Source organism: Phyllostomus hastatus, unplaced genomic scaffold (genome assembly GCF_019186645.2).
Source record: "Phyllostomus hastatus isolate PE091 unplaced genomic scaffold, TTU_PhHast_1.1 phas_scaffold_501, whole genome shotgun sequence".
In the NCBI taxonomy this organism is placed as follows: Eukaryota; Metazoa; Chordata; class Mammalia; order Chiroptera; family Phyllostomidae; genus Phyllostomus; species Phyllostomus hastatus.
The window spans coordinates 38,211,606-38,237,928 of NW_025334033.1; the positions used below are offsets into that span (position 1 = coordinate 38,211,606).

At 36.7% G+C, this 26,323-nt stretch overlaps 1 protein-coding gene across 1 annotated transcript; it reads left to right on the forward strand.

Annotated features, from left to right (window-relative positions):
- The first annotated feature begins 4 nt into the window (after positions 1-4).
- Positions 5-23,108, forward strand: NAA30 (N-alpha-acetyltransferase 30, NatC catalytic subunit). Its single transcript, XM_045822520.1, has 5 exons — positions 5-162; positions 435-1,179; positions 5,913-6,036; positions 8,026-8,081; positions 19,707-23,108. The coding sequence occupies exons 2-5, from the start codon at positions 436-438 to the stop codon at positions 19,842-19,844; spliced, it is 1,062 nt and encodes a 353-aa protein (XP_045678476.1). The 5' UTR covers positions 5-162; position 435; the 3' UTR covers positions 19,845-23,108.
- Positions 23,109-26,323: the final 3,215 nt, after the last annotated feature.

Here is a 26,323-nt window from a genome sequence, read left to right on the forward strand (position 1 = left end):
AGGCCCAGGAAACTTTACCCGGGGTAACAGCCGAGGCGCTTTACGGCGACGGCGGCTGAGTGTGAGCCTTGGCGGTGGAGGCGGCCGCGGCGGCGAAGGAGGCGGCGGCAGCGGCTGAGGAAAAAGAGGAGTGGTGGCAGTGGCGGCGGGGACTTGTGCCGGGTGAGCCCCGCGGAGGGGACAGGGAGGGGCAGCGGTGACAGGACTGGTGGATGGGCCCGGGCACACGGGGACGGTGGCCGGCTGAGCAGCTGGGCGGCGCTGAAGAGCGTGAGGGGGTCGGGGGGAGCCGCAGAATTGGGGGGACGCCTCTGTGGGGTACGATTTCTGCCTTTGTTTCCCCCACCTCCTCTGTCCCCCGCCCGCCGCCCCCTTTGCTCCGCTCTGGTCGGCTCGGTCTCATGGCCTCCGCTCTCGGTTTGTGTCGCCTCTAGGATGGCGGAGGTACCGCCTGGGCCTAGCAGCCTCCTCCCACCACCGGCACCTCCGGCCTCGGCAGTGGCTGAGCCCCGCTGTCCCTTCCCGGCGGGGGCCGCCCTCGTCTGCTGCAGCGAGGACGAGGAGGACGACGAGGAGCACGAAGGCGGCGGCGGCAGGAGTGCGGCGGGCAGCGAGGCGGCGGCGGCCAAGGGGCATCCGTGTCTCCGGTGCCCTCAGCCACCGCAGGAGCAGCTGCAGCTCAACGGACTGATCAGCCCTGAACTGCGGCACCTCCGGGCGGCCGCGTCTCTCAAGAGCAAGGTTTTAAGCGCGGCCGAGGCGGCCACGACCACGGCCACCCCTGACGGGGGCCCCAGAGCGACTGCAACAAAAGGATCCGGGGTACACTCGGGCGAGAGTCCCCCTCACTGCCTCCCCAGTAATGCAAGAACTGCGCTCCCCAGCCCCGCAGAGGCAGCGGCGGCCCGCAATGGACTGGCGGAGGGCGCGGAGCAGGAGGAGGAGGAAGACGAGCAGGTGCGGCTGCTGTCTTCTTCCCTGACCGCCGGCTGCAGTTTAAGAAGCCCCTCGGGCCGGGAGGTTGAGCCTGGGGAGGATCGGACGATACGTTATGTCCGATATGAATCCGAGCTACAAATGCCCGATATCATGAGACTGATCACCAAAGATCTGTCTGAACCCTACTCCATTTATACCTATAGATATTTTATCCACAACTGGCCACAGCTATGTTTCTTGGTAAGTGGGATGGAATGAAAAGAGGGTGAACCCAGCAGAGAGACCCAGGCCGCGCAGGGCAGGGAGTGTGAGGGCAGAGTGGCAGTGGATCTGCGCTGCATTTCCTAGTACCTGACGTGATGTTGAGTGCGTGTACACGCTCCTAGTTATTTAATGAAACTTCGCAAGGTGAGACCTCTTGAGCTCGGTTAACTTGATACTGATGTAAATGCAACAAGCCTGTACGTTGCGTGTTGGGGGCTTTGTATCCTGTTTGCATTAGCTTATAATAATGTTTAACCTCTTTAATTACCCTCCCTCATTCTCAGAGTACTTTGCAATCATTTAATTTGAACATGATTCTGTTCGTTGCAGACCTTATTAATCTCTCAATTACAGCTATAATCAGGGAAGAGTGTATGCATAAACATGTTTTGGTGAACATGATTGTCAGTAAACTTAATGTGGTCACATTGGAGAATTAAATCTTACAAGCGTATTCTATCATTATGGAGATTGTTTCCTTTTCCTTCAACAGGACAATTAACAGTTGTAGCCAGCCTGCTTTCTGGTGCTTGATTGCAGAAGGCGCTATTCACACTTCTGGTGGCTGAAAAACTGAAACTTGAACAAAATACCTTTTTGCGAAATGTAGGAAACTAAGTGTGAAATTGTTACTAAATTCCACATCCAGATACCTGCCTTTTTCCAAGTGGGTTTCTAGGGGAAAAGTGTTTCCTTTTTAATTTTTTTAACTTACTGGTGTATTATGTTTTAAGAAACTGGTCATAGATATGCCTAAATACTAGTAGTAACACTGGCTTGTGGGAAGTATAATTGGCAAAAATCTTTGTGTGTAAGCCAAAAAAACCTGGCTACAAATAAGCTGAACAAGTTTTTAAAACTTTACATAGTAGCTTCTTTCCATTTATATTTACCAATTTTATTCTGTTTGAAACCTTCACTTAAATATTAACTGCAGATATATGCTTTGTATCAGGTGCTCACAAGCATGTTGTTTCCATTGAATTTGACTGAAAGGCAACATGCTTTTAAGGAGGATTTTATGATATGTAAAAGGAAAAGCCACTGCCACTGTTTATTGTTTCAGCATTGATTTAGTTGCATTTGCTAATTCTCTGCAAGACGTTTTAACGATAACGATACTTCAGAAATCCATCTTTTTCATTCTGTAGTTTAGTGGTAATCTGAAAATATATCCTTAGCATTGTAGTTCTACTATTTTCTGTGTTTCCTGTGCTAAACTTCAGTTTAGTACATTTGTTTTAATCGTGGAAACTAGTTTATATTCTATGAAACTCCTCTTAAGATTCTAACCATTGTATCAAAAAATGGGAAAATGATATTTTGGCACTGTTATAAACGTCATATAAAATGCCATTGTAATTACTAAAAATTACAGATTTATTTACTGGATTTAAATTAACCCACAGAAGTGTACAATTGAGTTACACTTTGAATTGAAATAGTATATGTGTTTCTGTTAATTTCAGAAAATAGTTGGGTATATACAGGGGTAGACAAAAATAGGTTTAAAGTCGTGGATATGTGAAACAATTGTATTATTTATTAATTATTGTATCACTATTCATACGAACAACTGTAAGCCTACTTCTGCCCACCCTAGTATATGATATTTAGTAAACTTTTGAGTTCTGATACTATCTAGGCCTCTCTCAACTTGTCTGCCATTTTAGACCCTGATAAATTTAGTATTAGTAAACTCTAATTTTGATTTTATGTAGACTCCTCCCAGTTCACCAGTTATTTTGTACTTTAGCCCTTGAGAGTCAGTTTAACATTAAATTCTGAATATCTAGAATTGGAGATATGCGCAAGTGCTTGACCTATAGAGGTTTACTAGTGCAAATATAATCTAGTGGTATGGAACATAAAGCAATAGCTAAACAATTAGAGGCCATTGTAGCGGTGGAGCCTTTATATTGGCATTTTAAAATTTTGAATTTCCTATGAGAACTACATGAAACAAATTTAAGTGTATGTGTTTATTTTAAATCATATCATTTTAAAACTATAAAGGACCCTAGAGATAATATAGCTCAACTTTATTTTTTTAATGCAAAAAAGTAAGGACCAGAGTGACTTTACAATGTTTAAATATCTAGATATTTAGTGTCAGAGAGGTAATGCTAGAACCCAAATTTCCTGGCCTCATGGAAACAAGAACCTGAAAAATGACATAACCTTGACCCATTCATTGAACATGATTGTCACCAAGTTATACTTCATCAAGGGATACATTGTTCTTACCCAAATCAATCTCAGTGATTAGAAATTTCCAAACTGTCCCTGGTTTTCATGAGTAACCTGTAATGGATTAAATGGAATAAATGAGGTTGGACCTTAGAAAATTGCCAGTACTTGATTATATTTGACTAACAGAATTACATTTTGTTATTCTTCCTAATAATTGCAACATGTGAAAGAGTATTATACAAATGGGAGGCACTGTCAGTTACTGTGTACTTAACTAATTTCTCACTACATCTTTTTGAGTTCATGGTATTTTTAGTTGTAGGTGTGTTTTCAAACTTCTTAAACTTATTACCAGTGATGTATAATACTTCCGTTTATTTGTTCTAAGTTTAACTTTCCGGCTTCCTCTGGAAACACTTCTTTCCTATTTTTAGTGTTCTGGAATTTGGGAATCTCTAATTCATACAATTTATATTTTTCAAGTACTGTAGATTGACAAGCCTTTGGCCTTTAGAGTTGTCTTAACCTTGCTGGAATTTTTCAGTTCCCATCTGAAAAAAAGAACACGTTTGATGCCTGTGTTCCAAATGTATGTGTAGAATCTTTTTGGAAAAATCGACAAGCAGTTTAGTGATTCTTGTAAGCGTATATTTATCAGCAATTTACCAGGAAAAAAATAGCATTGAGCTTCCTCACTACCAACATCCTGTTAGTAATAATGTATAAAAACAACTTGGTTTTTGCTCCTATAGATTCTTAAATCAGGAAGAAATCAATCTAGTCCTAGAGGGAACTAATATGCTTTGTTTGGTTTTTACTTCCTTGGTCAAAGGACAAAGAAGATTTGAAATTTCTAATTTGAAAGTATTGTCCAGCTGTATTGTATCTGGTGGTTTTAAAGTTTTCCTCTTCTGGACGGTTTATTAACTGAAGAATGGCTCTTCTACAGTTTTGTATTATAGATTTATATAGCTTTCCATTTCCCTAGCTAATGAGGTTAGGTCCAAATTTTTTTTTAATGTACTATTTGTTCTGTGACACGTACACACACTGATACAACCACACCTATTTTTGAAGTGAGTTTTCATATCAGAAAATGCTGTCAGATTTGTTCAACTGTTGTGTATATTTCAGGTGTTAATACAGAAAGAAATTTTAGTTTTCAAAAGATTTTGAGAGCATCAGATTGATTTATTATGATTGAAATGGAAATAATTTTAGAGGTTTGTTGGCTCAAAATAGGGCTATGTGATAAAACAAATTAATTAGTGTGGATTGTTGAATTTCATATTCCTTCAAAAGGATTTTCCTGACCTAGTTGAGGTTGAGGTTTGCATGAAATGGATTAAAATGATCTTGCCTAAAAGATTTCTCCACAGTTTTTTGGTTTTTTTTTTAAGCCAAGGGCTTTTAATGCATTTTATAAAATGATGAACTAAAAAAATCTCACAACAAATTTAAATTAAAATAAGTATTAAGAAATGTAAATTGGATTCTGCTTAATAATCTTTAATCCATTCCTGTTTTTTTTTGTTGAAATAGTTTCTTCTGAAAAGTCAGTTTCATTAAGAGAATTTCAAATTTTAATTTTTTTTTAATGAAGACTCTTTACAGCAAACAAGTATTTCCCACTGAAACATTATTAAACAGTTGGAGCTATTTCCCTATTTACATTTACCAGAATACCATATCACTGGAACTTTCTATCAGTGATGGAATTTTTGAAAAATATTTTCAGTGGTGACACTGGGGATCTTAAAGACTCTGGAAAGCTGTACATTTTTGGTAAAATTGAAAGCTCTCGTATTGAGTTCTAGGTATTCTGTGAGCTGTATGACAATGACTCACACTGCCAAGAGTGTCCTAAAAGTGAGACCATTGTATCTCTAATCTTTGTAGTACCTCAATAATAAAAACCCCTTGGGTAGGATCCAAGGAATACCTTAAAACAATCCTTTTTCTGAAAATTTTACATTTTTTTCCCTCATCAAACTCTAACTCTACTATTCAAGTATAAATATTATGTCATATCTTCACTAATGCTTTATTATAATTAAATTTTAAACTATTGTACTCTGCTGATAAGCGGTTTTAACAGTATTTTATCATATTTTAATGAATACACTTTTTAACGAAACTATTATCACATATTTTCCCTTTCCCAAGTCTTAAATATGTAGGTCTTTATTACAAATAATTGTAATTTTAAATCTCTTTTAAAGCTAATTATAATTAGAACCCTTTTATAAAATACTCAAATGTTTACATTGTGGAATTCTTGCTCCCCCCCATGCTTTGATAATAAGCAAAAGAAATTTATGTTCTAAAGACTACTGAAAGATTTTAAAACTAGAACATTTGAAGGAGCTTTGGGATTTCTGAAACGTCTGCTCTCTCACTAGAATTCTCATTATTTCTTCCTCCCTCAAAAATGCTGACCACTAGTTGGTTGCTATTTCCCTGGGTGAAGTACCTGATGGCAGTATGTTCTTCATAACTGTTTGTTTATTTTTAAGGCCATGGTAGGGGAGGAGTGTGTAGGTGCCATCGTTTGCAAGTTGGACATGCACAAAAAGATGTTCCGCAGAGGTTATATAGCCATGTTAGCTGTGGATTCCAAATACAGGAGGAATGGCATTGGTAAGAAAAATATTATGTAACTAAAAGAATGCATTAAGTTATTTTTCTTTTTTGTTTTTGAAGCAAAAGACTTAAATGTAAATATGTAGAAATGAGCATGATGCTAAGATTGTTTTTATTTCAAACTATTTTTAAAATGTTTTCAGTGAATTTTGTATTGATTTAATTGAGAGATTATCTGTCTAATAAGTAGCAGGTGACCTTTTTTTTTTTAATTGTTGATACCATTACAGATGTCCCCCATTCCCCGCTGCCCTGCGGCCGTTACTGCATTGTTGTCTGGGTCCACGGGCTATGCATGCATGTTCTTCCACTAATCTCTTCCATTCTCTCCACCCCCACCCCCTGCACTCAGAGATCTGTCAGTCTCTTCCATGTATCCATGCCTCTGGTCTTGTTTTGTTTGCAGGTGACCTTTTTTTTACCTCCAAACATTTTTTTTGTTCAGAATGCTTTTTTATATACTAAGTACTGCAGTTTTTGGTAGCATTATTAGGGTACTTGATCATAGTCCTCAAGCAGCTGTCTGTACTTGGGTGAAGTGGACCTCAGTGAAGGCAAAATTATGGAGAAATTGTTAACCATTATTTAGTACTAGTTATCAAACACTATATATTAACAATTCAGGGAAGACCTGCAAAAAGAATTCTCTCTGTTCCCAATCATCTCTTTCGTGGGTCTTCCTTTGTTGGCATTTTTTAGTTAATCTTATAAGGGCCATTAGAGTCATCTGGGTAGTTTAAAAACAAATACTTGGGCCCCTCCCCCTGAGAATCTTGTTTGTCCTGTTAGAAGCAGGGCTGAAGCTTCCCCAGGTGACAGTGATGTAAGCCTGTCCTAGTGTTTAGGAACTACTGGCTCTTTGTTCAAGATGAAAGATCAGGTAGACCAGCAGCTGTCTGAGTATGTCAAATTCTGGGATATACTGAAGCTAAGTTCGCATTCAGGAAAGAATATTTGATGCCGTAGCAGTACTTAATTACTAACAGTTTTGTCACTTGTAGTTTTTTTTTTTTTTTCAATTATTAGTGTTATTGTCCAGTGTAAGGCAGACTCTTAGATATCATAGGAAATTATTATGAATAGGTTGACTTACTACATTAGGTTTAACCGACTTAAAATGTTATAGTTTACCACTAAGATTTTTAATGAATCAGGCTTAATATATAAGTCAAGTTTGAGACATTGATGCATTAAAAAGAGCTGATGTGAACTCATGGCAAATGGTAGGCAAATGGCTATTTCAGAGGGCAGAAGCCAGCAGCCTGAGGGTTGTATCCTAGCCCTCAGACATTTTATTTGGCCCATATAATGCATGTTTGCTCATGTTTTGAGAATTAAGAGATTTCTTATAAAATGTGGATTTCTTTCTTCTCCTAAAATCACATTTGGCAGTTGTTTGCCCTTTAGTGTACCAAATATATCTGACCCCAAACTAGGATATGTTTTGCTAGGCATTTGCAGACATACCTCTGACATCATTTGGGAGTGCCAGACTTTAGTGTGCCTAGGCTCATTATAAGGTTTGTAGGAACCAACCCAGTGTCTTGGGCCTGTTTTAAATCATAGCAGTTCTGGTATGATCTTTGGCAAGATTGGTTCAAAGGTCATGTATTGAGTCCTGGCCAGCTCAAGAGGTTCCTGGGTTGCTCGGCTGTACTATATCTTGCTTTTTTCTTTTTTCCCTTTTCCCTTCAAACAGAATAGCACAAACTACTGCTTGGAGCAAATGATTACACCTGAGAAAAAGGAATATGTCAGGACTTAGGTCTTTCAAGAGGAAACTTACTATGTTGCTATGTGTAGGTTCTGTTGGCCTCTCATTTTAAATCTAAAATTTTTCTCACTTTGAGTTGAGATAATATGTGTATCTGCATTCAGGGTAGAACTCAGCATTTGACATATCTGTCTATTATGATATTATAATTTAGCTATCTTTAAGAAACTACTTACATTTTTCCTTCATTAATACTCAGATCTATGTTCTAGGTACTAACTTGGTTAAGAAAGCTATATATGCCATGGTTGAAGGAGACTGTGATGAGGTAAGTCTTTCTAAATGTTTAAGACCTTTTATCCTGGGCAGTATTCTACTGTATATTTTTTATAAGTAGTCCATAATAATTGTACTGCAGGTTTTATTACAAACTATTACTGTACAAATACAGCTTGTACTGAAATTATACATTATTTAAACACACATGAATTTTGACCTAGAATAAATTTTAAGATGTTAATGGGAGCTAAAATTTGTTTTGTGTCAAAATGTAAAGCTGAAATCTTAGACATTTTCAGTAAATAATTTATACTCAGAGGAATTGGTATTCAGAGGACTTGTTATCAGTTATTTAAGGTAGCTCTTTTTGCAAACCTTATCGTAATTTACTTGCATATAAGCCTTATTTTCTCTCTAAATATTTTTTTAGCTGTTGGCTAACTATCACCTCATATTTGAAAAATACCTTTTAACATTAAATAATGATAATGTTTGGTGGGGGGAAGACAACCACTTTTTAAATGTAGAGCTGTCTGTATATTAATCTAAGAGCATCTCTTTTCAGCTTGTTTGTAAGGCCTGATGGCAAGTATAATTTCTTTGTATGCTGTAGCCCTGGGCTTTAAACATGGTAGATGTTCAATAAATAATGGTAATGGTTGGGAATGTTAAGATTTACTATTGAATAATTTGGGAAAGAATAAGTTAGGGGAAGTATAGATGTCTATTTAGCAATGATAACTGAGAAGGAACAAAGTTGCATTTTTATGTATAGTAACTTTGTGAGCAAAACAAGTGACAGTTGTCTTTATTATTGGAGGGCAAATGTGCCTTAGAAAGTTTACAATATACTTGAAATCGAGTATTTTTTCCCAACAGATTGACATTAATAAGTTACTTGTCTTGGTTACTTTTTTTTAAGTTTTTTTTGTTTGTTTTGTACAAAATCTAGACACAATCGTTAACCATTTTGTGTGTGTGTGTGTGTGTGTGTACACTTTGTTTTATAAAGTCTCTTTCACTGTCCTCATGCTCTTCAACTCTTCATTCATCTTTCCACTTACAACTACTATTAATCTTTCAATATGCATATGCATCTTCCCATTTTCTAAGCACACCTGTATGCAAATATGTAATACTTTTTTATAAAAATCAAATCATAATTATTATTCTGTAATACTTTTTCCATTTAACTATCTCATGAACACATTTCCATGTCAGAATATAGAGATTTACCGCAGAATATTCTCATGCTTCTTGTTCACATTAGTTTGTATTCTGACAGATCACACTAAATGGTGGTTGTGTGTGAAGGCCTACAGACATACTAAGCAGCACAGAGAAGTCCTGGGATTTAAGGATATTTAATTTTACTCCAAATAAGATAATTACACATGGTGGAGGATCTCATATTGTTCGCAGCTTTTAATATCAAAAAGTAAAAGGTACAGTGACCTTGATAATTTACATGGCTGGTAACTAAAATTTGCATACGTTTATGAGTATACATCTATGTATTTGGGCCATAGCCACACTGGCTTAAACAGCTCATCAAGAAGAATGTCAAGCTTTGCAAAAAATAGCATGTAACAGTTTGGAGAAACTTTGGTGTGGTGAGACCATGTTTTGGTTTCCTACTGCTACTGAGTAGAGTGGTTTCCAGTTAACAGGGATGCTATGAGCAGGAAATATTATGTTCCTTACGGTTAAGCCTTTTCTGAGTTATCCTAGTTAGGTACCTGTGAGACATGCTTTATTTAACTGATCAGATATTTAAATAGTATTGGTTTTTCTTTGAAAGTTGGGAGAAAGGATATGGAGATTTTGGTTATATTTAGTCTGAGGTTAAATCCTAAATTAGTGATATATTTTGTGGTAGAAATAATCTTTTCATTGTGGGCCTAAAAACTTGACTCTGATCGTATTTCTTTTGAAACAGTGAGTAGTACTTAATCTTAGACTGAAATGGGAATGGTTTCATGAACCTATTCTAGTTGTATGGTTTTAAATAGATGGTTTCTGCAGTGTGAATAGCTCTGCTTCTGAATTAGACTCTTTCATGCTTTAAAAAAATGTTCAGGTAAAGGATTTGCTGTATGAAGGGATAGAACTCTCATTTACTCTTTATAAGGATTTTATTTTCCCTTTCTTTCATTGAGTTTTAAACCATACAACTAGAATAGGAACAAACTCTTCTATCCCCCTTTTCCTTTTAATTTTTTAACATTTTAAATTGTATTTTATTGATTATTCTATTACAGTTGTCCCAATTTTTCCCCCTTTGCCCCTCTTCATCCAGAACCCCCTACTCCCTCAGGCATTCTCCACACCTTTGTTAATGTCCGTGGGTCATGTGTGTAAGTTCTTTGACTACTCCATTTTCTCTACTGTATTTTATATCCCTAGGGCTATTCTGTGACTATCTATTTGTACTTCTTAATCCCCTCACCTCTTTACCCATTCCCCCACACTACCTCTCATCTGGCAACCACCAAAAGGGTCTCCATATCCATGATTCTGTCTCTGTTCTTCTTACTTGCTTAGTTTGTTTTTTAGATTTAATTGTTGATAGATATTTTATTGCCATTTTATTGTTTATAGTTTCGATGTTCTTTTTCATAAATAAGTCCCTCTAACATTTCATGTAATAAGGTTTGGTGATGATGAATTCCTTTAGTTTTTTCTTGTCTTGGAAGCTCTTTATCTGCCCTTCTATTCTAAACAATATCTTTGCTGGGTAGAACAATCTTGGCTAAGTCCCCACCTTTCATGACTTTGAATATTTCATGCCAATCCCTTCTAGCCTGCAAAGTTCCTTTTGAGAAATCAGCTGATAGTCTTATGGGAGTTCCTTTGTAGGTAACTAACTGCTTTTCTCTCTCTGCTTTTAAGATTCTCTTATCTTTAACCTTTAGCAGTTTAATTATAATGTGTTTTGGAGTGGGCCTCTATGCATCCATCTTGTTTGGGACTCTCTGTGCTTCCTAGACTTGCATGTTTATTTCCTTCACCAAATTAAGGAAGTTTCCTTTCATTATATTTTCAGGTAGATTTCCAATTTCTTGCTCTTTCTTTACTCCTTCTGGCACCCCTATGAAGTGAATGTTGGAATTCTTGAAGTTATCCCAGAGGCTGCTTATAATATTCTTGGGGGGGGTTTGGAGTCTTTTTTCTTCTTAGTGTTCTGACTGGTTGTTTTTCTGTGTTCCAAATCATCAACTTGACTTTCAGGTTCATCCACTCTACTGTTGTTTGCCTGTAAATTGTTCTTTATTTCACTTAGTGTATCATTTGTTTCTGTTGGATCATTTTTTATCATGTTGAGGTACTCAGTAAGTTCCTTGAGCATCCTTATAACCATTACTTGAACTCTGCATCTGATAGATTGCTTATCTCCATTTTGTTTAGTTCTCTCTTTTTTTTGAGTTTTGATTTGTTCTTTCATCTGGGCCATGTTTCTTTGTCTCCCTGTTGTGGGAGCCTCCCTGTGTTTGTTTTTATGTATTAGGTACAGTTGCTGTGACTACCTGTATTGATAGCATGGCCTAACATAGTAGGTGTACTGTAGGGTCCAGTGTCACAGCCTCCCCTATCACCCAGGCTGGGTGCTCGAGGTACACCCTTTGAGTGGGCCTAGTACATCCTCCTCTTGTAGTTGAACCTTGATTGCCATTGGCAGGTCAATGGGAGGGATTTACTCAGGCCAGTTTGTTGCAAAGCCTGGCTGTGACCACTAGCTGCCAACCTCTGCCCTACATGGAGTATCAGATATGCAGGGCCAGGATGGTGGTGCTCCGATGTGGTCTATAGCTGTCCACTGGGTGCTCAAGCACTGGAGTTTCCTGTGTGGTGCAGGCCAAGGTCAGCCCCCACCTGTGTTCTGCCTGGAGCCACCCTGTCTGAGCTATAATGCAATCTGAGATGGCTGCTACTTGTGCAAGGGCTTGGAGATTCCCAGGCAAAGCCAAGCTGTGAATCTAGGCTGGCTGCTGCTAGTGCTGGGCCTGGAGCCACTTAAGAGGTTTAGGGGCTAGGGATTATTGAGGCCAGCTATTGTTTGTTTGATAGGATTTAGGAAGTTGTGAAGCATGAGTCAAGATCTGCCATTCATATGGAAAATCTACTGTTAACAGTTTGGGTGGGCCTATAGGTTGGGTGGGATGGAGCCTCAGGGAATCTCCAGGGTAGGGCTAATAGTGTTATCCAGGTTGATCGATTCTTAGATGTGGCTCCCGCTGGCTCTGTGGCTATATGGAGAGTGTTCAGAAAAGGTACTATGGCCTCTGCCCACTTTTCTGTCTAGGCAAAAGCTGTCCCCCAGCTCTCACTTTGATACCAGACACTTCAGTCCCTCTCTGTATGCCACTGGTGCCTTTCAAGCTGCTACCCTGGGGTGCTGGAACTCAGTCTGATTAAGTCCATTTGTGGGCTCTTTAAGGGGAACAGCTTGGGACTCCAGCAGTTCCACCAACTCAGTCCCCACTGGATTTTGCAGCCACAAGTTGTGGGGACTTATCTTCCTGGGACTGGACCTGTGGGGTGGGGCTCCTCATTCCCAAGATAACCCTTCTGAAGTTTTATCCACCACTCAGGGATGTGGGACTGGTGGTTCTGTGTATCTGCCCCTCCTACCTGTCTGGGTAAATATGGTTTCTTGAATTTGGTAGTTGTCAGATTTCCATTCAACTTGATTTCTGACAGTTCTTAGTGATGGTTGTTCTATATTTAGTAGTAATTTTGATGTGTTTACCTATGCAACTATCTTGACCAGACATCTCTCCTTTTAGTTTTTTATAGTAGTATGTTTGTTGGTTCCACTTTCTATTGCCATTTCATCCCGTTTGGTTTCTTTTCTTCCTCCTCTACTCCTTTGTAACTACTTTCTAACTGATTATTTGCTTGAAAGGGTAGCTTCTTGGTCCTCCTCTGCTTATTAAAATACTTCTCAGTTTAATACCCAGTTCAAATATCAGCAGCCTCTTTAATTTATTTTAATCCTTCTGGACACAATCCTCTGCACCTTCTCTGATTTTCTTGACTTCCCTTTTTGTAATATAATCAACCCCACTTATCTGCAGTTTGCTTTCGGGTTTCAGTTACCTGTGGTCAAGTATGATCTGAAAATATTAAATGGGAAATTTCAGAAATAAACAGTTCATAAGTTTTAGTTTGCCTGCAGTTCTGAATAGCATGTGGCAATCTCACACCGGCAATGTGCTGCTCCATTTGAATCATCCCTTTGTCCACTGTATACAGGCTGTGTATTTTACCTGCCCTTTAGTCGTGTAGTAGCCATCTTGGTTATTAGATTGACTGTTGCAGTATTGTCGTGCTTGTATTCAGGTAGTCCTTATTTTACTTAGTAGTGGCGTCAGAGTACAAGAGTGGTATGCTGGCAGTTTACGTATGCCGAAGAGAAGCCATAAAGTGAGTGCAGTGCTTCCTTTAAGTGAAAAGGTGAAAGTTCTCAATTTAAAAATTGTATGTTGAGGTTGCTGAGATCTACAGTAAGAACGAATCTTCTACCTGTGAAATTGCCTAATTTATAAGTTAAACTTTATCATACATGTGTATGTATAAGGAAAAGCATAGTATATGTAGGGTAGGGGACTACCCATGGTTTCAGGTATCCACTATAGGGGTCTTGGAACATATTCCCCGCAGATAAGGGAGGACTACTGTACTTTGCCTAAGTTTTCCTGCACAGAGTCTGTGTCTTAGCAGCTAAGCAGAGCAGAGATGCTTTTTCATGTTTACTTCGGTATTCTTAGGGTGGCGTTTATGATAGAGTGTGTGGTTCTTAGAAGTACTTTGTTGAACCAGTCTTTGCTGAATGATTAGTTCTTTGTTTCTAGTATCTTATCTGCACCTCCTTTCTAGGAACAGCAGTTGCCTTACTTAGTTCCATGTGTACTAAGATGGAAAAATGTATCTGAAGGGTTAACTAAGTTGTTAAAATGCCTTTTGGTAAAAGCAAAATTATATGTAAAAGTAGTTCTGTATATAATTCATTGTTTTGAGGAAAACTCAGAAATTATAATTCTCTAAGAATACAGTGAACAATTATAAAACATAAATATGTGATTTTACTTTCATTAATTTAGACTAACCTTTCTTTTAAAGTATTAAGGAATTTTGATAAAATCTCAGAACAATATTTGAGAAGGGTTTTAAATGACCTTTGCTACTACTTAGGTTGTAGTGCAGGGTTTTTTTTCTTATTCTTACAAAAATAGATATTATAAAATACATGAACCTATTAACAGATACATTTGGAAACTTTAATGAAGCCTTCCCATGCACATCTGGGCAATTTTTACTTTCCATTCTGTTTGCAGAATTTATGGCCTTGAGTCATGTTTATATTGCTTTTGGTTGCCACTTGTCATTTTAAGATAAATTCAGAGTCAGTTAAACCAAAGTTAGTAATCATAGACTTGAGATGTATGTATATATTTTGTGGATTAGATTTTTGCCCAAATAATAATGATATACTCTCCATATGTTTTTATTTTTCTTTACTATGACTTCCCTAACTTTTTATATCAGAATTAGACATGTTAAAACAACTTATTAACTAAAGTTCTTTTCATTTTTATATAGCTTGACTAAAAAGTTACAGCATAAAAAAGAAACAACTAGATTCATTGCTTCATGAATAAGAAATACATTACCTATATTGCTGATCTGGCTTAAATTTGTTTACGTCCTGTTTTCTAACAGGCTTGTTGTGGCTACTAGAATAAGCATCTTGGGTTTGTGTTTTACATTGGGAGGGTAGTACGGAAAACATATGCAAATAGCATGAGTGAGTTTCTGAAATGTAATTTTTAGAGTAAGTCTTATGTACCTAAAATAATGAACCCACTTGGTGGCCATGTAATCTGATGTACTTTTTATGAAATAATTTAGAATGGAGCAGGTGATTGAAGAGCACGAATAGTGCTTTACTTTTTAATCTGTAGGTGTCTTTGGTAACTCACCTCTGGAAATTAAAATTTTTAAATTATTTTCATACTTAAGGTATGATTACTATGATATTAATACTCAGTACTAATTCATATGATGAGAATACACCAGAATCAAAATTTCTTAATAGAGTGGAAGTGTGCACTATGTGACCTTAAAACATTTTTAGTTGACCGATATCTTCCATTTCCCCCACCCCCAAGCTCCTGGCAACTACCATTCTACTCTCTGCTTCTCTGAGTTTGACCATTTCAGTTTCAACATGTAAGTGAGATCATGCAGTACTTGTTTTTTTATGTCTGACGTATTTCACTTAACACTTGGTGAACCTCTAGGTTCATTCATGTTGACACAATGTCAGGCTTTCTTTTTTTTTAAGGCTAAAAAATATTCCATTGTATATATATACTACTTCATCCATTCATATCTTGATGGACATTTAAGCTGTTTTCATATCTCGGCTATTGTGAATAATGCTGTGAAATGGACATGGAAGCGCAGATAGTGATTTCAGATTCTGATTTCGGTTCCTTTGGATGTACAAGTATATACCTAGAAGTGGGATTGCTGGGTCACATGATAGTTTTATATTTAATTTTTGAGGAACCTCCATACTATTTTCCATAAAGACTGTACCAGTTCACATTCTCACCAGTAATGGCCTAATTTATTTAAATAACCTATTACATGTTAACATTATCATATGTCTTATGATAATGTACAGGATGACTTTTAAGGTTTTCGTGTCTAATAATTGTATGTTCAACATTTTTAGTTTAACTGGAAACACATTTTGGCTATGAGACTGAGGCTGCTAGGTAAAAAACAGAGTAAAATGGAGTTATTTAAGCTGTAAGGATTTTTGGGTGAGTTTAGCCTAACTAAAGATCTGGGTATGAAAAGCCTGGCTTCCAGGTCTGTCTTCTGTCACTTAGTATAGTAGTGTGATTGTAGGCAAGTCATTCAACTTTTTATGGCCTGTCTCTTTGTCTGTGCAGTACGGTGGTAATTCTAATGTTAAAGGGGTATTATGAAGAGCAATGATGGTATTTTCAACAGGATTAGTGTTAAGTAGCCTGTGGGCTGCCAGACAGTGAGCTAGTGCTTAGGGTCCAGCAGTGAAGAAGCCTGTCCTCCCTCCAGCAGCACCCAGGCTATGTATTTAAAAAAGCTTTCTAAACTGTAATGGTTTGGCTTAGTCTGACAGTGGTTTGTTGCTAAGAGAATTCGTGGAACTTCACTGTAATCCTTTTTTTTCTGTTAAGTAGAATTCAACTTTGCCAAGTCTCTTTAGAACCAAAATAACCTCATTATCCATTGGCTTCCTATGTAATACTCTTGTGATGTGGACTAAAAGAATAGTTAGTGAATTTCCAGTATAAACCCACATTCTCTTTTAATATATAAGAATATAAGTGATTTAGTATTAAGAGTAGTTATGTTTTTCTGGCATTTTCTATTTTGTCAAATAATACATGACCTCTTTGTTTAGAAAATGTGAGTGTGCCAAGAGCATCTTCATTTTAGCTAAAGTTAGCCCTTTGTGTGATTTTTTTCTATGTCATTCAAAACCTTTGTGTATTTTATGTAGTCATAGTGAGCTGCAGATGTTCTGAATATTTTAGATTGCCAAATATTAATTCTCCTTTATTGTTTCTTAAGTAGGTTAGAGCTCCCATTTGCTGTGTTGTTGTTATTCTGGAAAGTAATCAGGAGGAGGTATAGAACAGTGGATATTAGTAAGCTCTAGTTCAGATTTAAAGACTGGCCCTGAGTTTCATTTATTTGTAAATTGGAGATACTAATATTTATTTATAGGGTTATTATGAAAATAACTGACAAATGCATGTAAAATGGCATAAGGCATGTAAAATACTTTACATAGCACTTAGTAACCCTTTAATATTAGCTAATTAAAAAAAAACTGTTACTTGTTTTAATTTCTGTGAAATCAGTTCCACATTTTGTGCTGTTGTGGTTTTGTTTCTCATATTAATTGCTTTGATTTAACATTTTAGCTGTAAATAGGTGCTGGCCTAAAACAATTTTAGAAAGTAACCAGGAGAATTATTCAGAATTGTATAGACCAGACTGGAGTGTTGGATGGCATACATTACTGGAAATTAAATTCTGTTTTTTGAGAGCAGAGAGAAATTGTTGACTTTTTACTTATCTTAAACCAGTATGTTTGTTCTACAACTTTTTATGTCATGCCTTCTTTGGAATGTTTTCTCTTGATCCTGAACTATTAATTACTTGTTCTTAGATCTTTCAAAAGTTTGTATTTGGCATGTGATTATTTATGTAATATAATGAAAGGTGCTGAGAACATATATGTTATAATTAACAAATATTTCAGAGATTTCTGTGTGTCAGGCAGTATGTTAAGTACAGAGGAAAAAGCTGTGAAGGAGGTACCCGTGATCAACTGCCTTTGTTGGGCTCACCCACTAGGAGAGATGACGTACTCCTTAAATGTTAGGTGAGGGTGCAGTTGAATAAGGGGCAGTGCAGAGTGCTGTGGCATTATATAAAAGGAAAGGGACATACTCCACTCAGTCTGGAAGTGACAGGCTAAGGCTGAAAGCAAGGAGGGTAGGGAGAGCATTCTTTCTACACAGAGTATGTGAAAGGTGTAAGGTAGGAAAGGTCTTGGTGGATTCCAGAAATTGAGTTTAGTGTTGATATTGGAAAGCAAAGGGAGAGATATAAAGTTGGCAAGGTAAATAGAGGCCAGATTTTGTTTGGCCTTTCAGGTCTCTTTAGATCAGGTGTCAGGCTTACTTTCACGGGGGGTGGGGGACCAAATCAGCCTCGCGGTTGCCTTCAAAGGGCTGAAATGTAACTTTAGGACTGTGTACATGTAACTACTCCTTAATAGTTAAGTGAGAGCTCAGTGCTGCCGCCAGGTAGAAACAAGGTGCCAGGCCCGATAAAACAAGGTGGAGGGCTGAATTCAGCCCTCTGCGTTGTGTTTGCCACCTGTGCTTTAGATTATCTTTACTTACGGACTTTATCTTGGGGACAAGCTGGGAGTTAACAAGAGTATTAATCACACTACTTAGAGTGGAAGACTTTTTGAGTTAGGAGGCTCTTGTACTTAAAGTTGATGGCAGCTTGTACTAGAGTGTGATATCGATGGGGATAGAAAGAAGAGGATCAGTTTGAGAGAGATTTGAAAGAGAAAATTGAAAATACTCAGTGCTTGAATGTATGTATGTGGGTGGACAGGAAAGAAGTTCCAGGATGACTCTCAGGCTTCAGGTCTGAGGCATTGGTGGGATGGAGATCTTGTTACTGGCGTGGAATTATGGAGGAGGAATTGATCATGAGCTCAATTTTGTACCTGATGAGTCGAGGTACAGTCTTTTCTGTATAATTTGCATCTTTTGGTTGAATTCTAGCTTGAGTTGGAACAGGAAGAGATTCAAAGGCTTCACTTGGGCCCCTGTTTAATTATGTTTGCCCTTTTTTATCCAACTCCAAACATCTGAGGGTTATAACATTCACACAGTAACTGGCACACTGTTGATAATTCTCAGTGAGGTAGGTTTAGAATCAATAGAAAAGCAAATAGAGCTATGAATATGAAAGGTTGGTGGGATAAATGATGTTTTGGTAGAGAAGGGTAAAATAAACATTTAGGTAGAGGAGGGTAAAATAAACTAAGGAAAGAAAATCATAATATTCAAAAGTATCAGATCTACGTTGTCAGGGCCTTTGGTTCAGTAATACTAAAAAAGACCCAGCAAGACACTAATGCTTTATGTCTCTGTTTAAAGTATTGATATTTATAATGTCTAGATAGTGGTTCTCGGAATTCAGTCCCCTGAACAGCAGCACCAGCATCATCTGGCAGTTTTTAAAAATGCACATTCTTGGCCCCATCCAAAACCTACTCAGAAATTTTGGGGGTGAGGCTCAGCAATCTGTATTAACAAGCCCTCCAGGTACACTAAAGTTTGGATACCTTGGTCTAGGTTCAGCAAGTTTTCTCTGCAAAATGCTGGATAGTAAATATCTAAGGCTTTGTGGACCATAAGTCTCTGCTGTAACTACTCAATTCTGTCCTTGTAAATTGAGAAAGCAGCCATGGATAGACCTCATGTAAACAAATGGGTTTGGCTGTGTTCCAATAAAATTTTATTTACAGTAACAGGAGGTGGGCACATTTAACCCAGCAGCTGTAGTTTGCAGACTCTGGTCCAGGCTCTAAACAAGTATGGTAGTTGTCACCGGGACAAATGATGACAAACAAAGGAAGATATAGGAGTTGAAGGTCGAAGTGAATACTGTGAAATACTGGCTTATTTTCTTAAACCATTGATTGTTGCTTTTTTTCTTTCCGTTATCTTTTTGTCACACTGCTTTTCTCCACAGCGAACTAATCTATCTTTGTTTTAGTATAAAACATATATTCTTACTACTAAAAATTCCAAATATCACAGAAATAAATAGCACAGAGTATGTCTGTATTCCCACCCACCTGCCCCCAAAAAGAATTGCTGTTAAACTTTTGATGACTATGTTTGTTTTTTTCTGTTTATCATTAATAATTATTGTGTTGCCATCAATTTTAAAACAACTATGGTATATTTTTAAACAATATTTGATCTATTGTTTATAAGTGATATGTCAAATTATGAAATTATAAATTAGTTTCAAATATATAACATTATAACTTTGTTTTTCTTGTTTTTTAAAGGTTGTTTTGGAAACAGAAATAACGAATAAGTCTGCTTTGAAACTTTATGAAAATCTTGGTTTTGTTCGAGATAAGAGGCTGTTCAGATACTATTTAAATGGAGTTGATGCACTGCGACTTAAATTGTGGCTGCGTTGAGAAACTGACATCAAGGAACAACTTTCCAACCACGCAGAATCGACCTTTGCATGCAATGCAATTTGTACAGAATTGCTTTGCAGATGGATTTAGTAATTTCCATGCAGTTCTTATCTGTCAGTGTCTCATTGAGTGTCGCACAATATTTGTTGCACTTTGGCATGGCGCATTTGTTCTGAATTAAAAGAGATTGTTTTAAACTTAAAGAGTTTTTTTGGTACCAACAAGATGTGCCAGTTGATAGCCAAGACTTGTTTGTTCATTTGCAAAGTCGGCTGACAATGTTATTTACACAGTGATCATTTTACCACAGAACCAGTAAGTGGAACATGATTTTTGTTCCTTAAAAAAGCCAATGTAGATTGTAAAAGTCTCTTAAGTATTCTAACATTTCACATGAAACCTGCCATAGTTTTCTGAAGGGGGTGGGGGAAAAGCTTCAATTTTAGGTTTTATTTTTTCAATATTAAATTTTCCATTCTTGAATATTGGTACCTCAGTGATTAGTGAATGAAAAATTTAGGGTTGGGTGTGTCTTACAATGAGTAAAGATAACAATTAAATTGCGTCTGCCAGTGCCTGTGTAGATAAGTATATTTGTCTTCATCTCTAGTTTTTAAATGCATGCTACCTTTTCCTTTTTTAAGGCCTTTGCAAGCAAACTTTGTTTTTATTTAAATTCTAAATTTGATAATAAATTATTTCAGATTTTTATAATTTGGATACTTTTTCCAGGTGAGTGACACAGTGGTTTACTTTAAAGTAAGAAGTTGAATCTACTTGGAAAATCTTTGAGAAATGGCTCAAAGCGGATGAGAAAAGTTGATGGAGCCGGGAATTGCTGGGTTTTGGATGCACTTTTCTTTTTTGAGAGTGAGGGAATTTTTGGAAAAGAATAGAAAATTAATGTAAACTGGTATGATTTTATTTAATCAAAATTATTGCTAAGCTGTGAAGAACAGCTTTACAATGTAGTTGGAATTTTTTCCCACCTGATTAGGATTCTCACATTGCTTTCATTCTTAACATGTTTCGGCTTTTGGTTCTTGGTCTTGGAAATAAATTTTAAGGTGCATTGTATCTACTTTAAACTGATTTTATATACTTTCCACTTATTTGAGCAAATTCTTTAGAGAGCTTTGCTTAGTTCCTAGAAAAACAAAAGGGAGAAATGGAAAATTTTTTTTTTTTTTGGAATGCATTCTTACGGGTTTTCAATAGCCATCACCATGTTTATCAGTTACACCATGTTTTGGCCAGTCTGTGCACTGTAACAAATCTTAAAGTGAAATTGCTTTTAATTGAGTCAGGAAACCTGTGATGGATAATTTATTTAACTGGAAAACCTTGGTACCCATGGAAAAAAAAAAGATTCATTCTCTGTGAAAATGTTTTATAGGAATCTATGTTTTTTTTTCTTTAATTTGGATATGCTTTACTTCTGCTCTAGGATTTGGTTGGAATTTTATTTTATGACTATAATTACTGTATTTTTAAAAGCCCTACCTCCATTAACAGTTGGTAAAAGCCCCCTTTCAGGAAAGTTTGCTGTCTCTTTTTTTTATTTTTTAAAAGGAAAGCTGCTCTTTGCTCAGTGTAATGTCTTGAAAGTGAACATGATAACAAGTACTTTTAAAATAAAGATACACAGATTTGGTGAAAATAAAGTCTTTTTGCTGGTGGGGTCATTTATAGTTTCTTATTTTTAAAGAAAACTTTTCCTTTACATTTTGTATTGCTCTTGAAAGTTTAATGGGCAGAATTTTGGTTACATTACAATACTGTTTTCCAGCTAACCATTTTGAGGATGTTTTTGGTCAAACTTCATTTGGTCTATAGCATTTAAGAATACCAGTCATTGTCATGCTTGTTATTTTTAATATGAGGAGAACTGAACTAAAACAGTTCAGTAATTACATTATCAGATTTTATCTCACTACTTTATATTTGACTTGCTGGTTCATAGGTAATGATTGTTGAACATACATTTGGTTGACTCACTAATGGGGACAGTTCCAAAGTAGATACATGCTGGATTTTCACTCCAACCATTATGTTTTTGGCAGGTCGTCAATGAAACCATCACTACTGACCTTTTCCCCCAGAATTGACCAAGTTTTGCTAAATTGACTGGGTGTTTGTAAATATGACCTTAACCATGTGACTAAAAAGTCATATGGTTGCCATATTGTTAAACTGGTGTATGTTGAATAACAACATCTATTTTATGTCTTTAATTGGGAAAGCAAAAATTGCTCACTAAAATTTTAACCTACAACATGATAACCCAGTACCAGAACCAAATCTCAATTGCATTTGAAGGGGCATTGGTATTGGGCTTTTATTTTTCTTCCGTAATCTTAAAACAATTCCATTTAAAATTGATACAGTGAGTTCACTTGGCTAAAACTGAGCAAAATTGGTGCAACTTTCTTTTAAAGGGGTGCTGCCTCTTTAAGACTGACTGTACTATCCACTGACACTGGTTTGGCAGTTAATACTGCTGAACATTTTTTATACATGCTACCATGAAGCTATATATATGTTAGTGTTGAAGAAGCTAACGGGTATACTACCATTTTTGATGTGTGGACTGGTTATAATTTTCCTTATGTTAAAACTACTCAAGAGAAGTCCACAGATCAGAAACCAGACAGTAGTTTTTGAAGTTGAAGCCAGCAAAATTTTAAAAAGAAAAGAAAAAATTGCTATTAAAAATTGGTTTTAATATTTTCTGCCTCTTCCCCAGAAAGAGGAAAATTGGTTTTAATATTTTCTGCCTTTACCCTCTCCACTTGCTTGACAAATCTATGTAAAGGAGTTTGTTTGTCACGTGTTTTAACTTTACCTTGCCCTGTGTTATGGTATTGGCTGACATGTATAAGACTGGATGTGTATATTATGGTGTCTAAAAATCATGAAATTCATCACTTTCCAGGAGCATAGATTAAAAACAAATTGGTAGTGCATCAGAATTTTCAGTGCACCATGACATCACTATAATGAGTGCTATAATGTTACAGGGCTTTCAGGTTTGTAAAGACATAACCATAAGTTATATTGACGTCAGATATGAGTTGAGTATCTATAAAATATCACGTGTATCTCAAAATATTGGACTGCTGTTTGATGACTGGATATTGCTGCATAATTTTCTTCTAGTGTCCCATACCCTTTTGGAGAGAGAGACTTAATGGGATTTGAAATGTGCAAGCTGTCTAAATAAGATGCAGTCAAATAAAGTATGGTTACGTTGTGTTTGCATTTTTCTTTTAGATACAGCTGTGTGCATTTTATGGTTGAGTTGTTTTACCTACTAAGAACAAAACCCAAGCAATCTATTGTTTCCCACTTCCTATCTCCCATCTTAGAGTTATTTGGAAGAAGTGATACACAATTGTTATCTCTACTTTGTGTTCTGACAAAATAAATTAGAAAATAACAACATAAAGTTGATTTTCCTAAACGTATTCAGTTAGTCAACTCATATGTCAGATATCAGTACAAATGAGCATATTAAATCAGAACCTTTTTGTCCTTGTTCCATAGCAGTTTATTCTAAGAGTTTTTATTTTAATTTTCTATTTTTAATAGATTTTATTTATTTTTAGAGAGGGGGGAAGGGAAGGAGAAAGAGAGGAAGAGAAACATCAGTGTGTGGTTGCCTCTCGTGCACCCCTTACTGGGGACCTGGCCTGCAACCCAGGCATGTTCCATGACTGGGAGTAGAACCTGCGACCCTGTGGTTTGCAGGCTGGCACTCAGTCCACTGAGCCACACCAGCCAGGGCCTACTTTTCTATTTTATTTGTACTTAATTTTTTTACCCTTACTAAGACCCTTTAGTATAAAAGAACATTATATAAAGGGCTTTTTGTCCCATTCTTGTGAGCAGCTTTAAATGGTATTCATCTATGCTTCCATTGTCAAGATTTATGGACATTAGAAGAGATCTGTTTTAATCTTGACTGTTAAATTACTTTTATCATGCATAGTAAATTTTTAATGGTCTTTTGAAACTATCTGAGTTTATGTTTTACTTGGTTCTTATATAGAACTTTAAATAATAAATTATCTAAGTAAGGACTAGGAAATTGATACTGTTCTTTCACACCTGTGAACAAGGATTGGTATTAATCTCTGGCCTAGAAATACAGTGATACTTTTAAACAACTTTAAGAAAAGATGAGTTTGAAAATTCTCAGGAGCATATGGTACACTGCATTTTCTTCAGGTCAGTGCTGTCTAATATAGCACTTTTTATGATGGTAGAAATGTTCTTTGTGTTCTCCAAATGCTAGCCCCCGGTAACATGTAGCTACTGAGCCCCTGAAGAGTGGCCAGCATGAAGAACAGAATTTTTAATTTTTGTTCATTGAAATTTAAATAACTACATGTGGCTAGTGGCTACTGCATTGGACAGCATAACTTTAGATAGCATTTAAGCAGCAAAAGCTAAGGAAAGCATTTTTTGTAGAGAATTTTTAAGACCACACTATATTGAAATACAGAACAAAAGGATCATAATTAAAAATTGCCTGAGCAAAAGAGTGTAGCCACACTGTTTATGTTGACAAACTTTCATTAATACAATATCTGAGTGACACCACCTCACTTCCTGCCCCTGTTACATAGTACTTCTGAGGGAAGTAGGCTTTTCCAGTTTTTATCATTTGGAAATTCCTTGGGTTGTGGAGGTGCACAGATTCAAGTGCTAAAAAATTGGTTTCTGATGAGACTGTCATCTTTTTAGCATAATTTTCATTTTGATGAATTTGAAATCTTTACATCTCTAAGTGAGGTTGATTTTTCATTACCAGTGGTCAAAGTGGGACATGGAGGAATATCATATTTGTACTTGACTCATTATTTTTTAAATCCTGGAAGATCAATCATGCTGATATGAAGGCAAGTGGTTTTGTTTCTGAGAAAACCAGATTAGTTTTGCTGTGTTCTCTGGTCACCGTGTGTCACCCTTGATTCTAGCTGGTCATCTAGTAAGTGATTCATCAAAAGGACAGGAGTGGGAATGGGAGCACCAGGCTTGGTACAGCCCGTTGGTGGGCCGTCAAGGCCCATGTTCCTGTTGAGAGCAATCAGTGTTTAATCTTCGTATGAAAAAGGAATAACACCACCTAAGTGCCAAAATATATCTTCTTTAAAACATATAAAGGCAGGGGATACAATGTAAGGTTTTAAAGTGCTAGGAAGTAAGCTCATTTTTAGTTACAGATTTTCATGACTACCTCTTTGCTATATGAATATATCAGTTTTCTAATACCTCAGTTCTCTGAGAATCTGTATGTACATTTTTGTAAACAAAGTAATTTACCATATGCTAGGGCAAGGGCCTGGTTTTTAACGAAATTGTATAAAGACATTTGTTACGTGGTCAGTCAATTTGAAATTTCTTCAAGACGTCATAGCCTTTTCTGGTCCCCTTGACTGAGGTTTCTTTTTCAGTAAACATTTAGTGAGATTTGTGTTCCAGGAAGTGTGTACCCTCATTTGTTCACTTAGAACTGCAAAGATTTGTGTTTCTCTTATGTTTTACTTTCATACCAAAGAAACCCTTTTAAAAAGCCAGCAGGTTGCACTAACTGAAAAAAAAAAAGTTTGCTCCTTAAACAGGCATTCTTAAGAAGTTTTATTTCCTTGGGTTTCAGTATTTTTCCAGAGGGAAATAATCTTCAGTTGTTTAGTTAAAGCCATTAGTAACAATTTGTAAAAATGCATGTGTTTTTTGGAATGCACTGGTTCCATTAAGGGAACAATATAGACAATGTTAAGGAACTGTTCTGTATTACAACCCACAATTGCATAAATGTGTTGCAAGCTGATATAAAGTAATTGCTAAATTTTATGTGTGTTTGTGAACTATTCAGGATTCAATGCCTGAACATTGGGTGGATTGACTTCTATCACTTTTAGGGCCAGATTCCCATGATTGTGCATGGTTATTTAAAGAGGCTGAACCTGCTGTCTTAAAGCTAAACCTGCTGCCTTTAAGCTTTGCTACCTCCCTTCCTCCCTTTAATTGTGGCTGTTAATAGTGACTCTGCACAATTAGCTAGCGTTATACTTGATTTTATTGTGAATGCAAATAAAATTATTGTAACTCTACTAAGTATTGACGTAACTAGGTAAAAGTAAACTGATTTCAACATTGTCTTTGGCTAAGTCTACCTGATAGTTTACAATAATTTGCAAGTGAAGTACATTGTTACAGATGTGAGCATTGTGTCTGAGTTATTGTGGGAATGATTATTTTCTTCATATTGGGAATGGATAATGAACATTCAAAGGGTTTACTTTCATACTGATGATACTGGGCAAGTTTTTTTAACCTCTCTGAACCTTTAGTGACAAATACCTGGTAAGCGTGTTATAAAGAATGAATGACATAATTTATGTAAATCACCTTAACAGCCTAATAGCCTAGTACAGAGTAAATAATAAATTATATATATATTTTTTGTA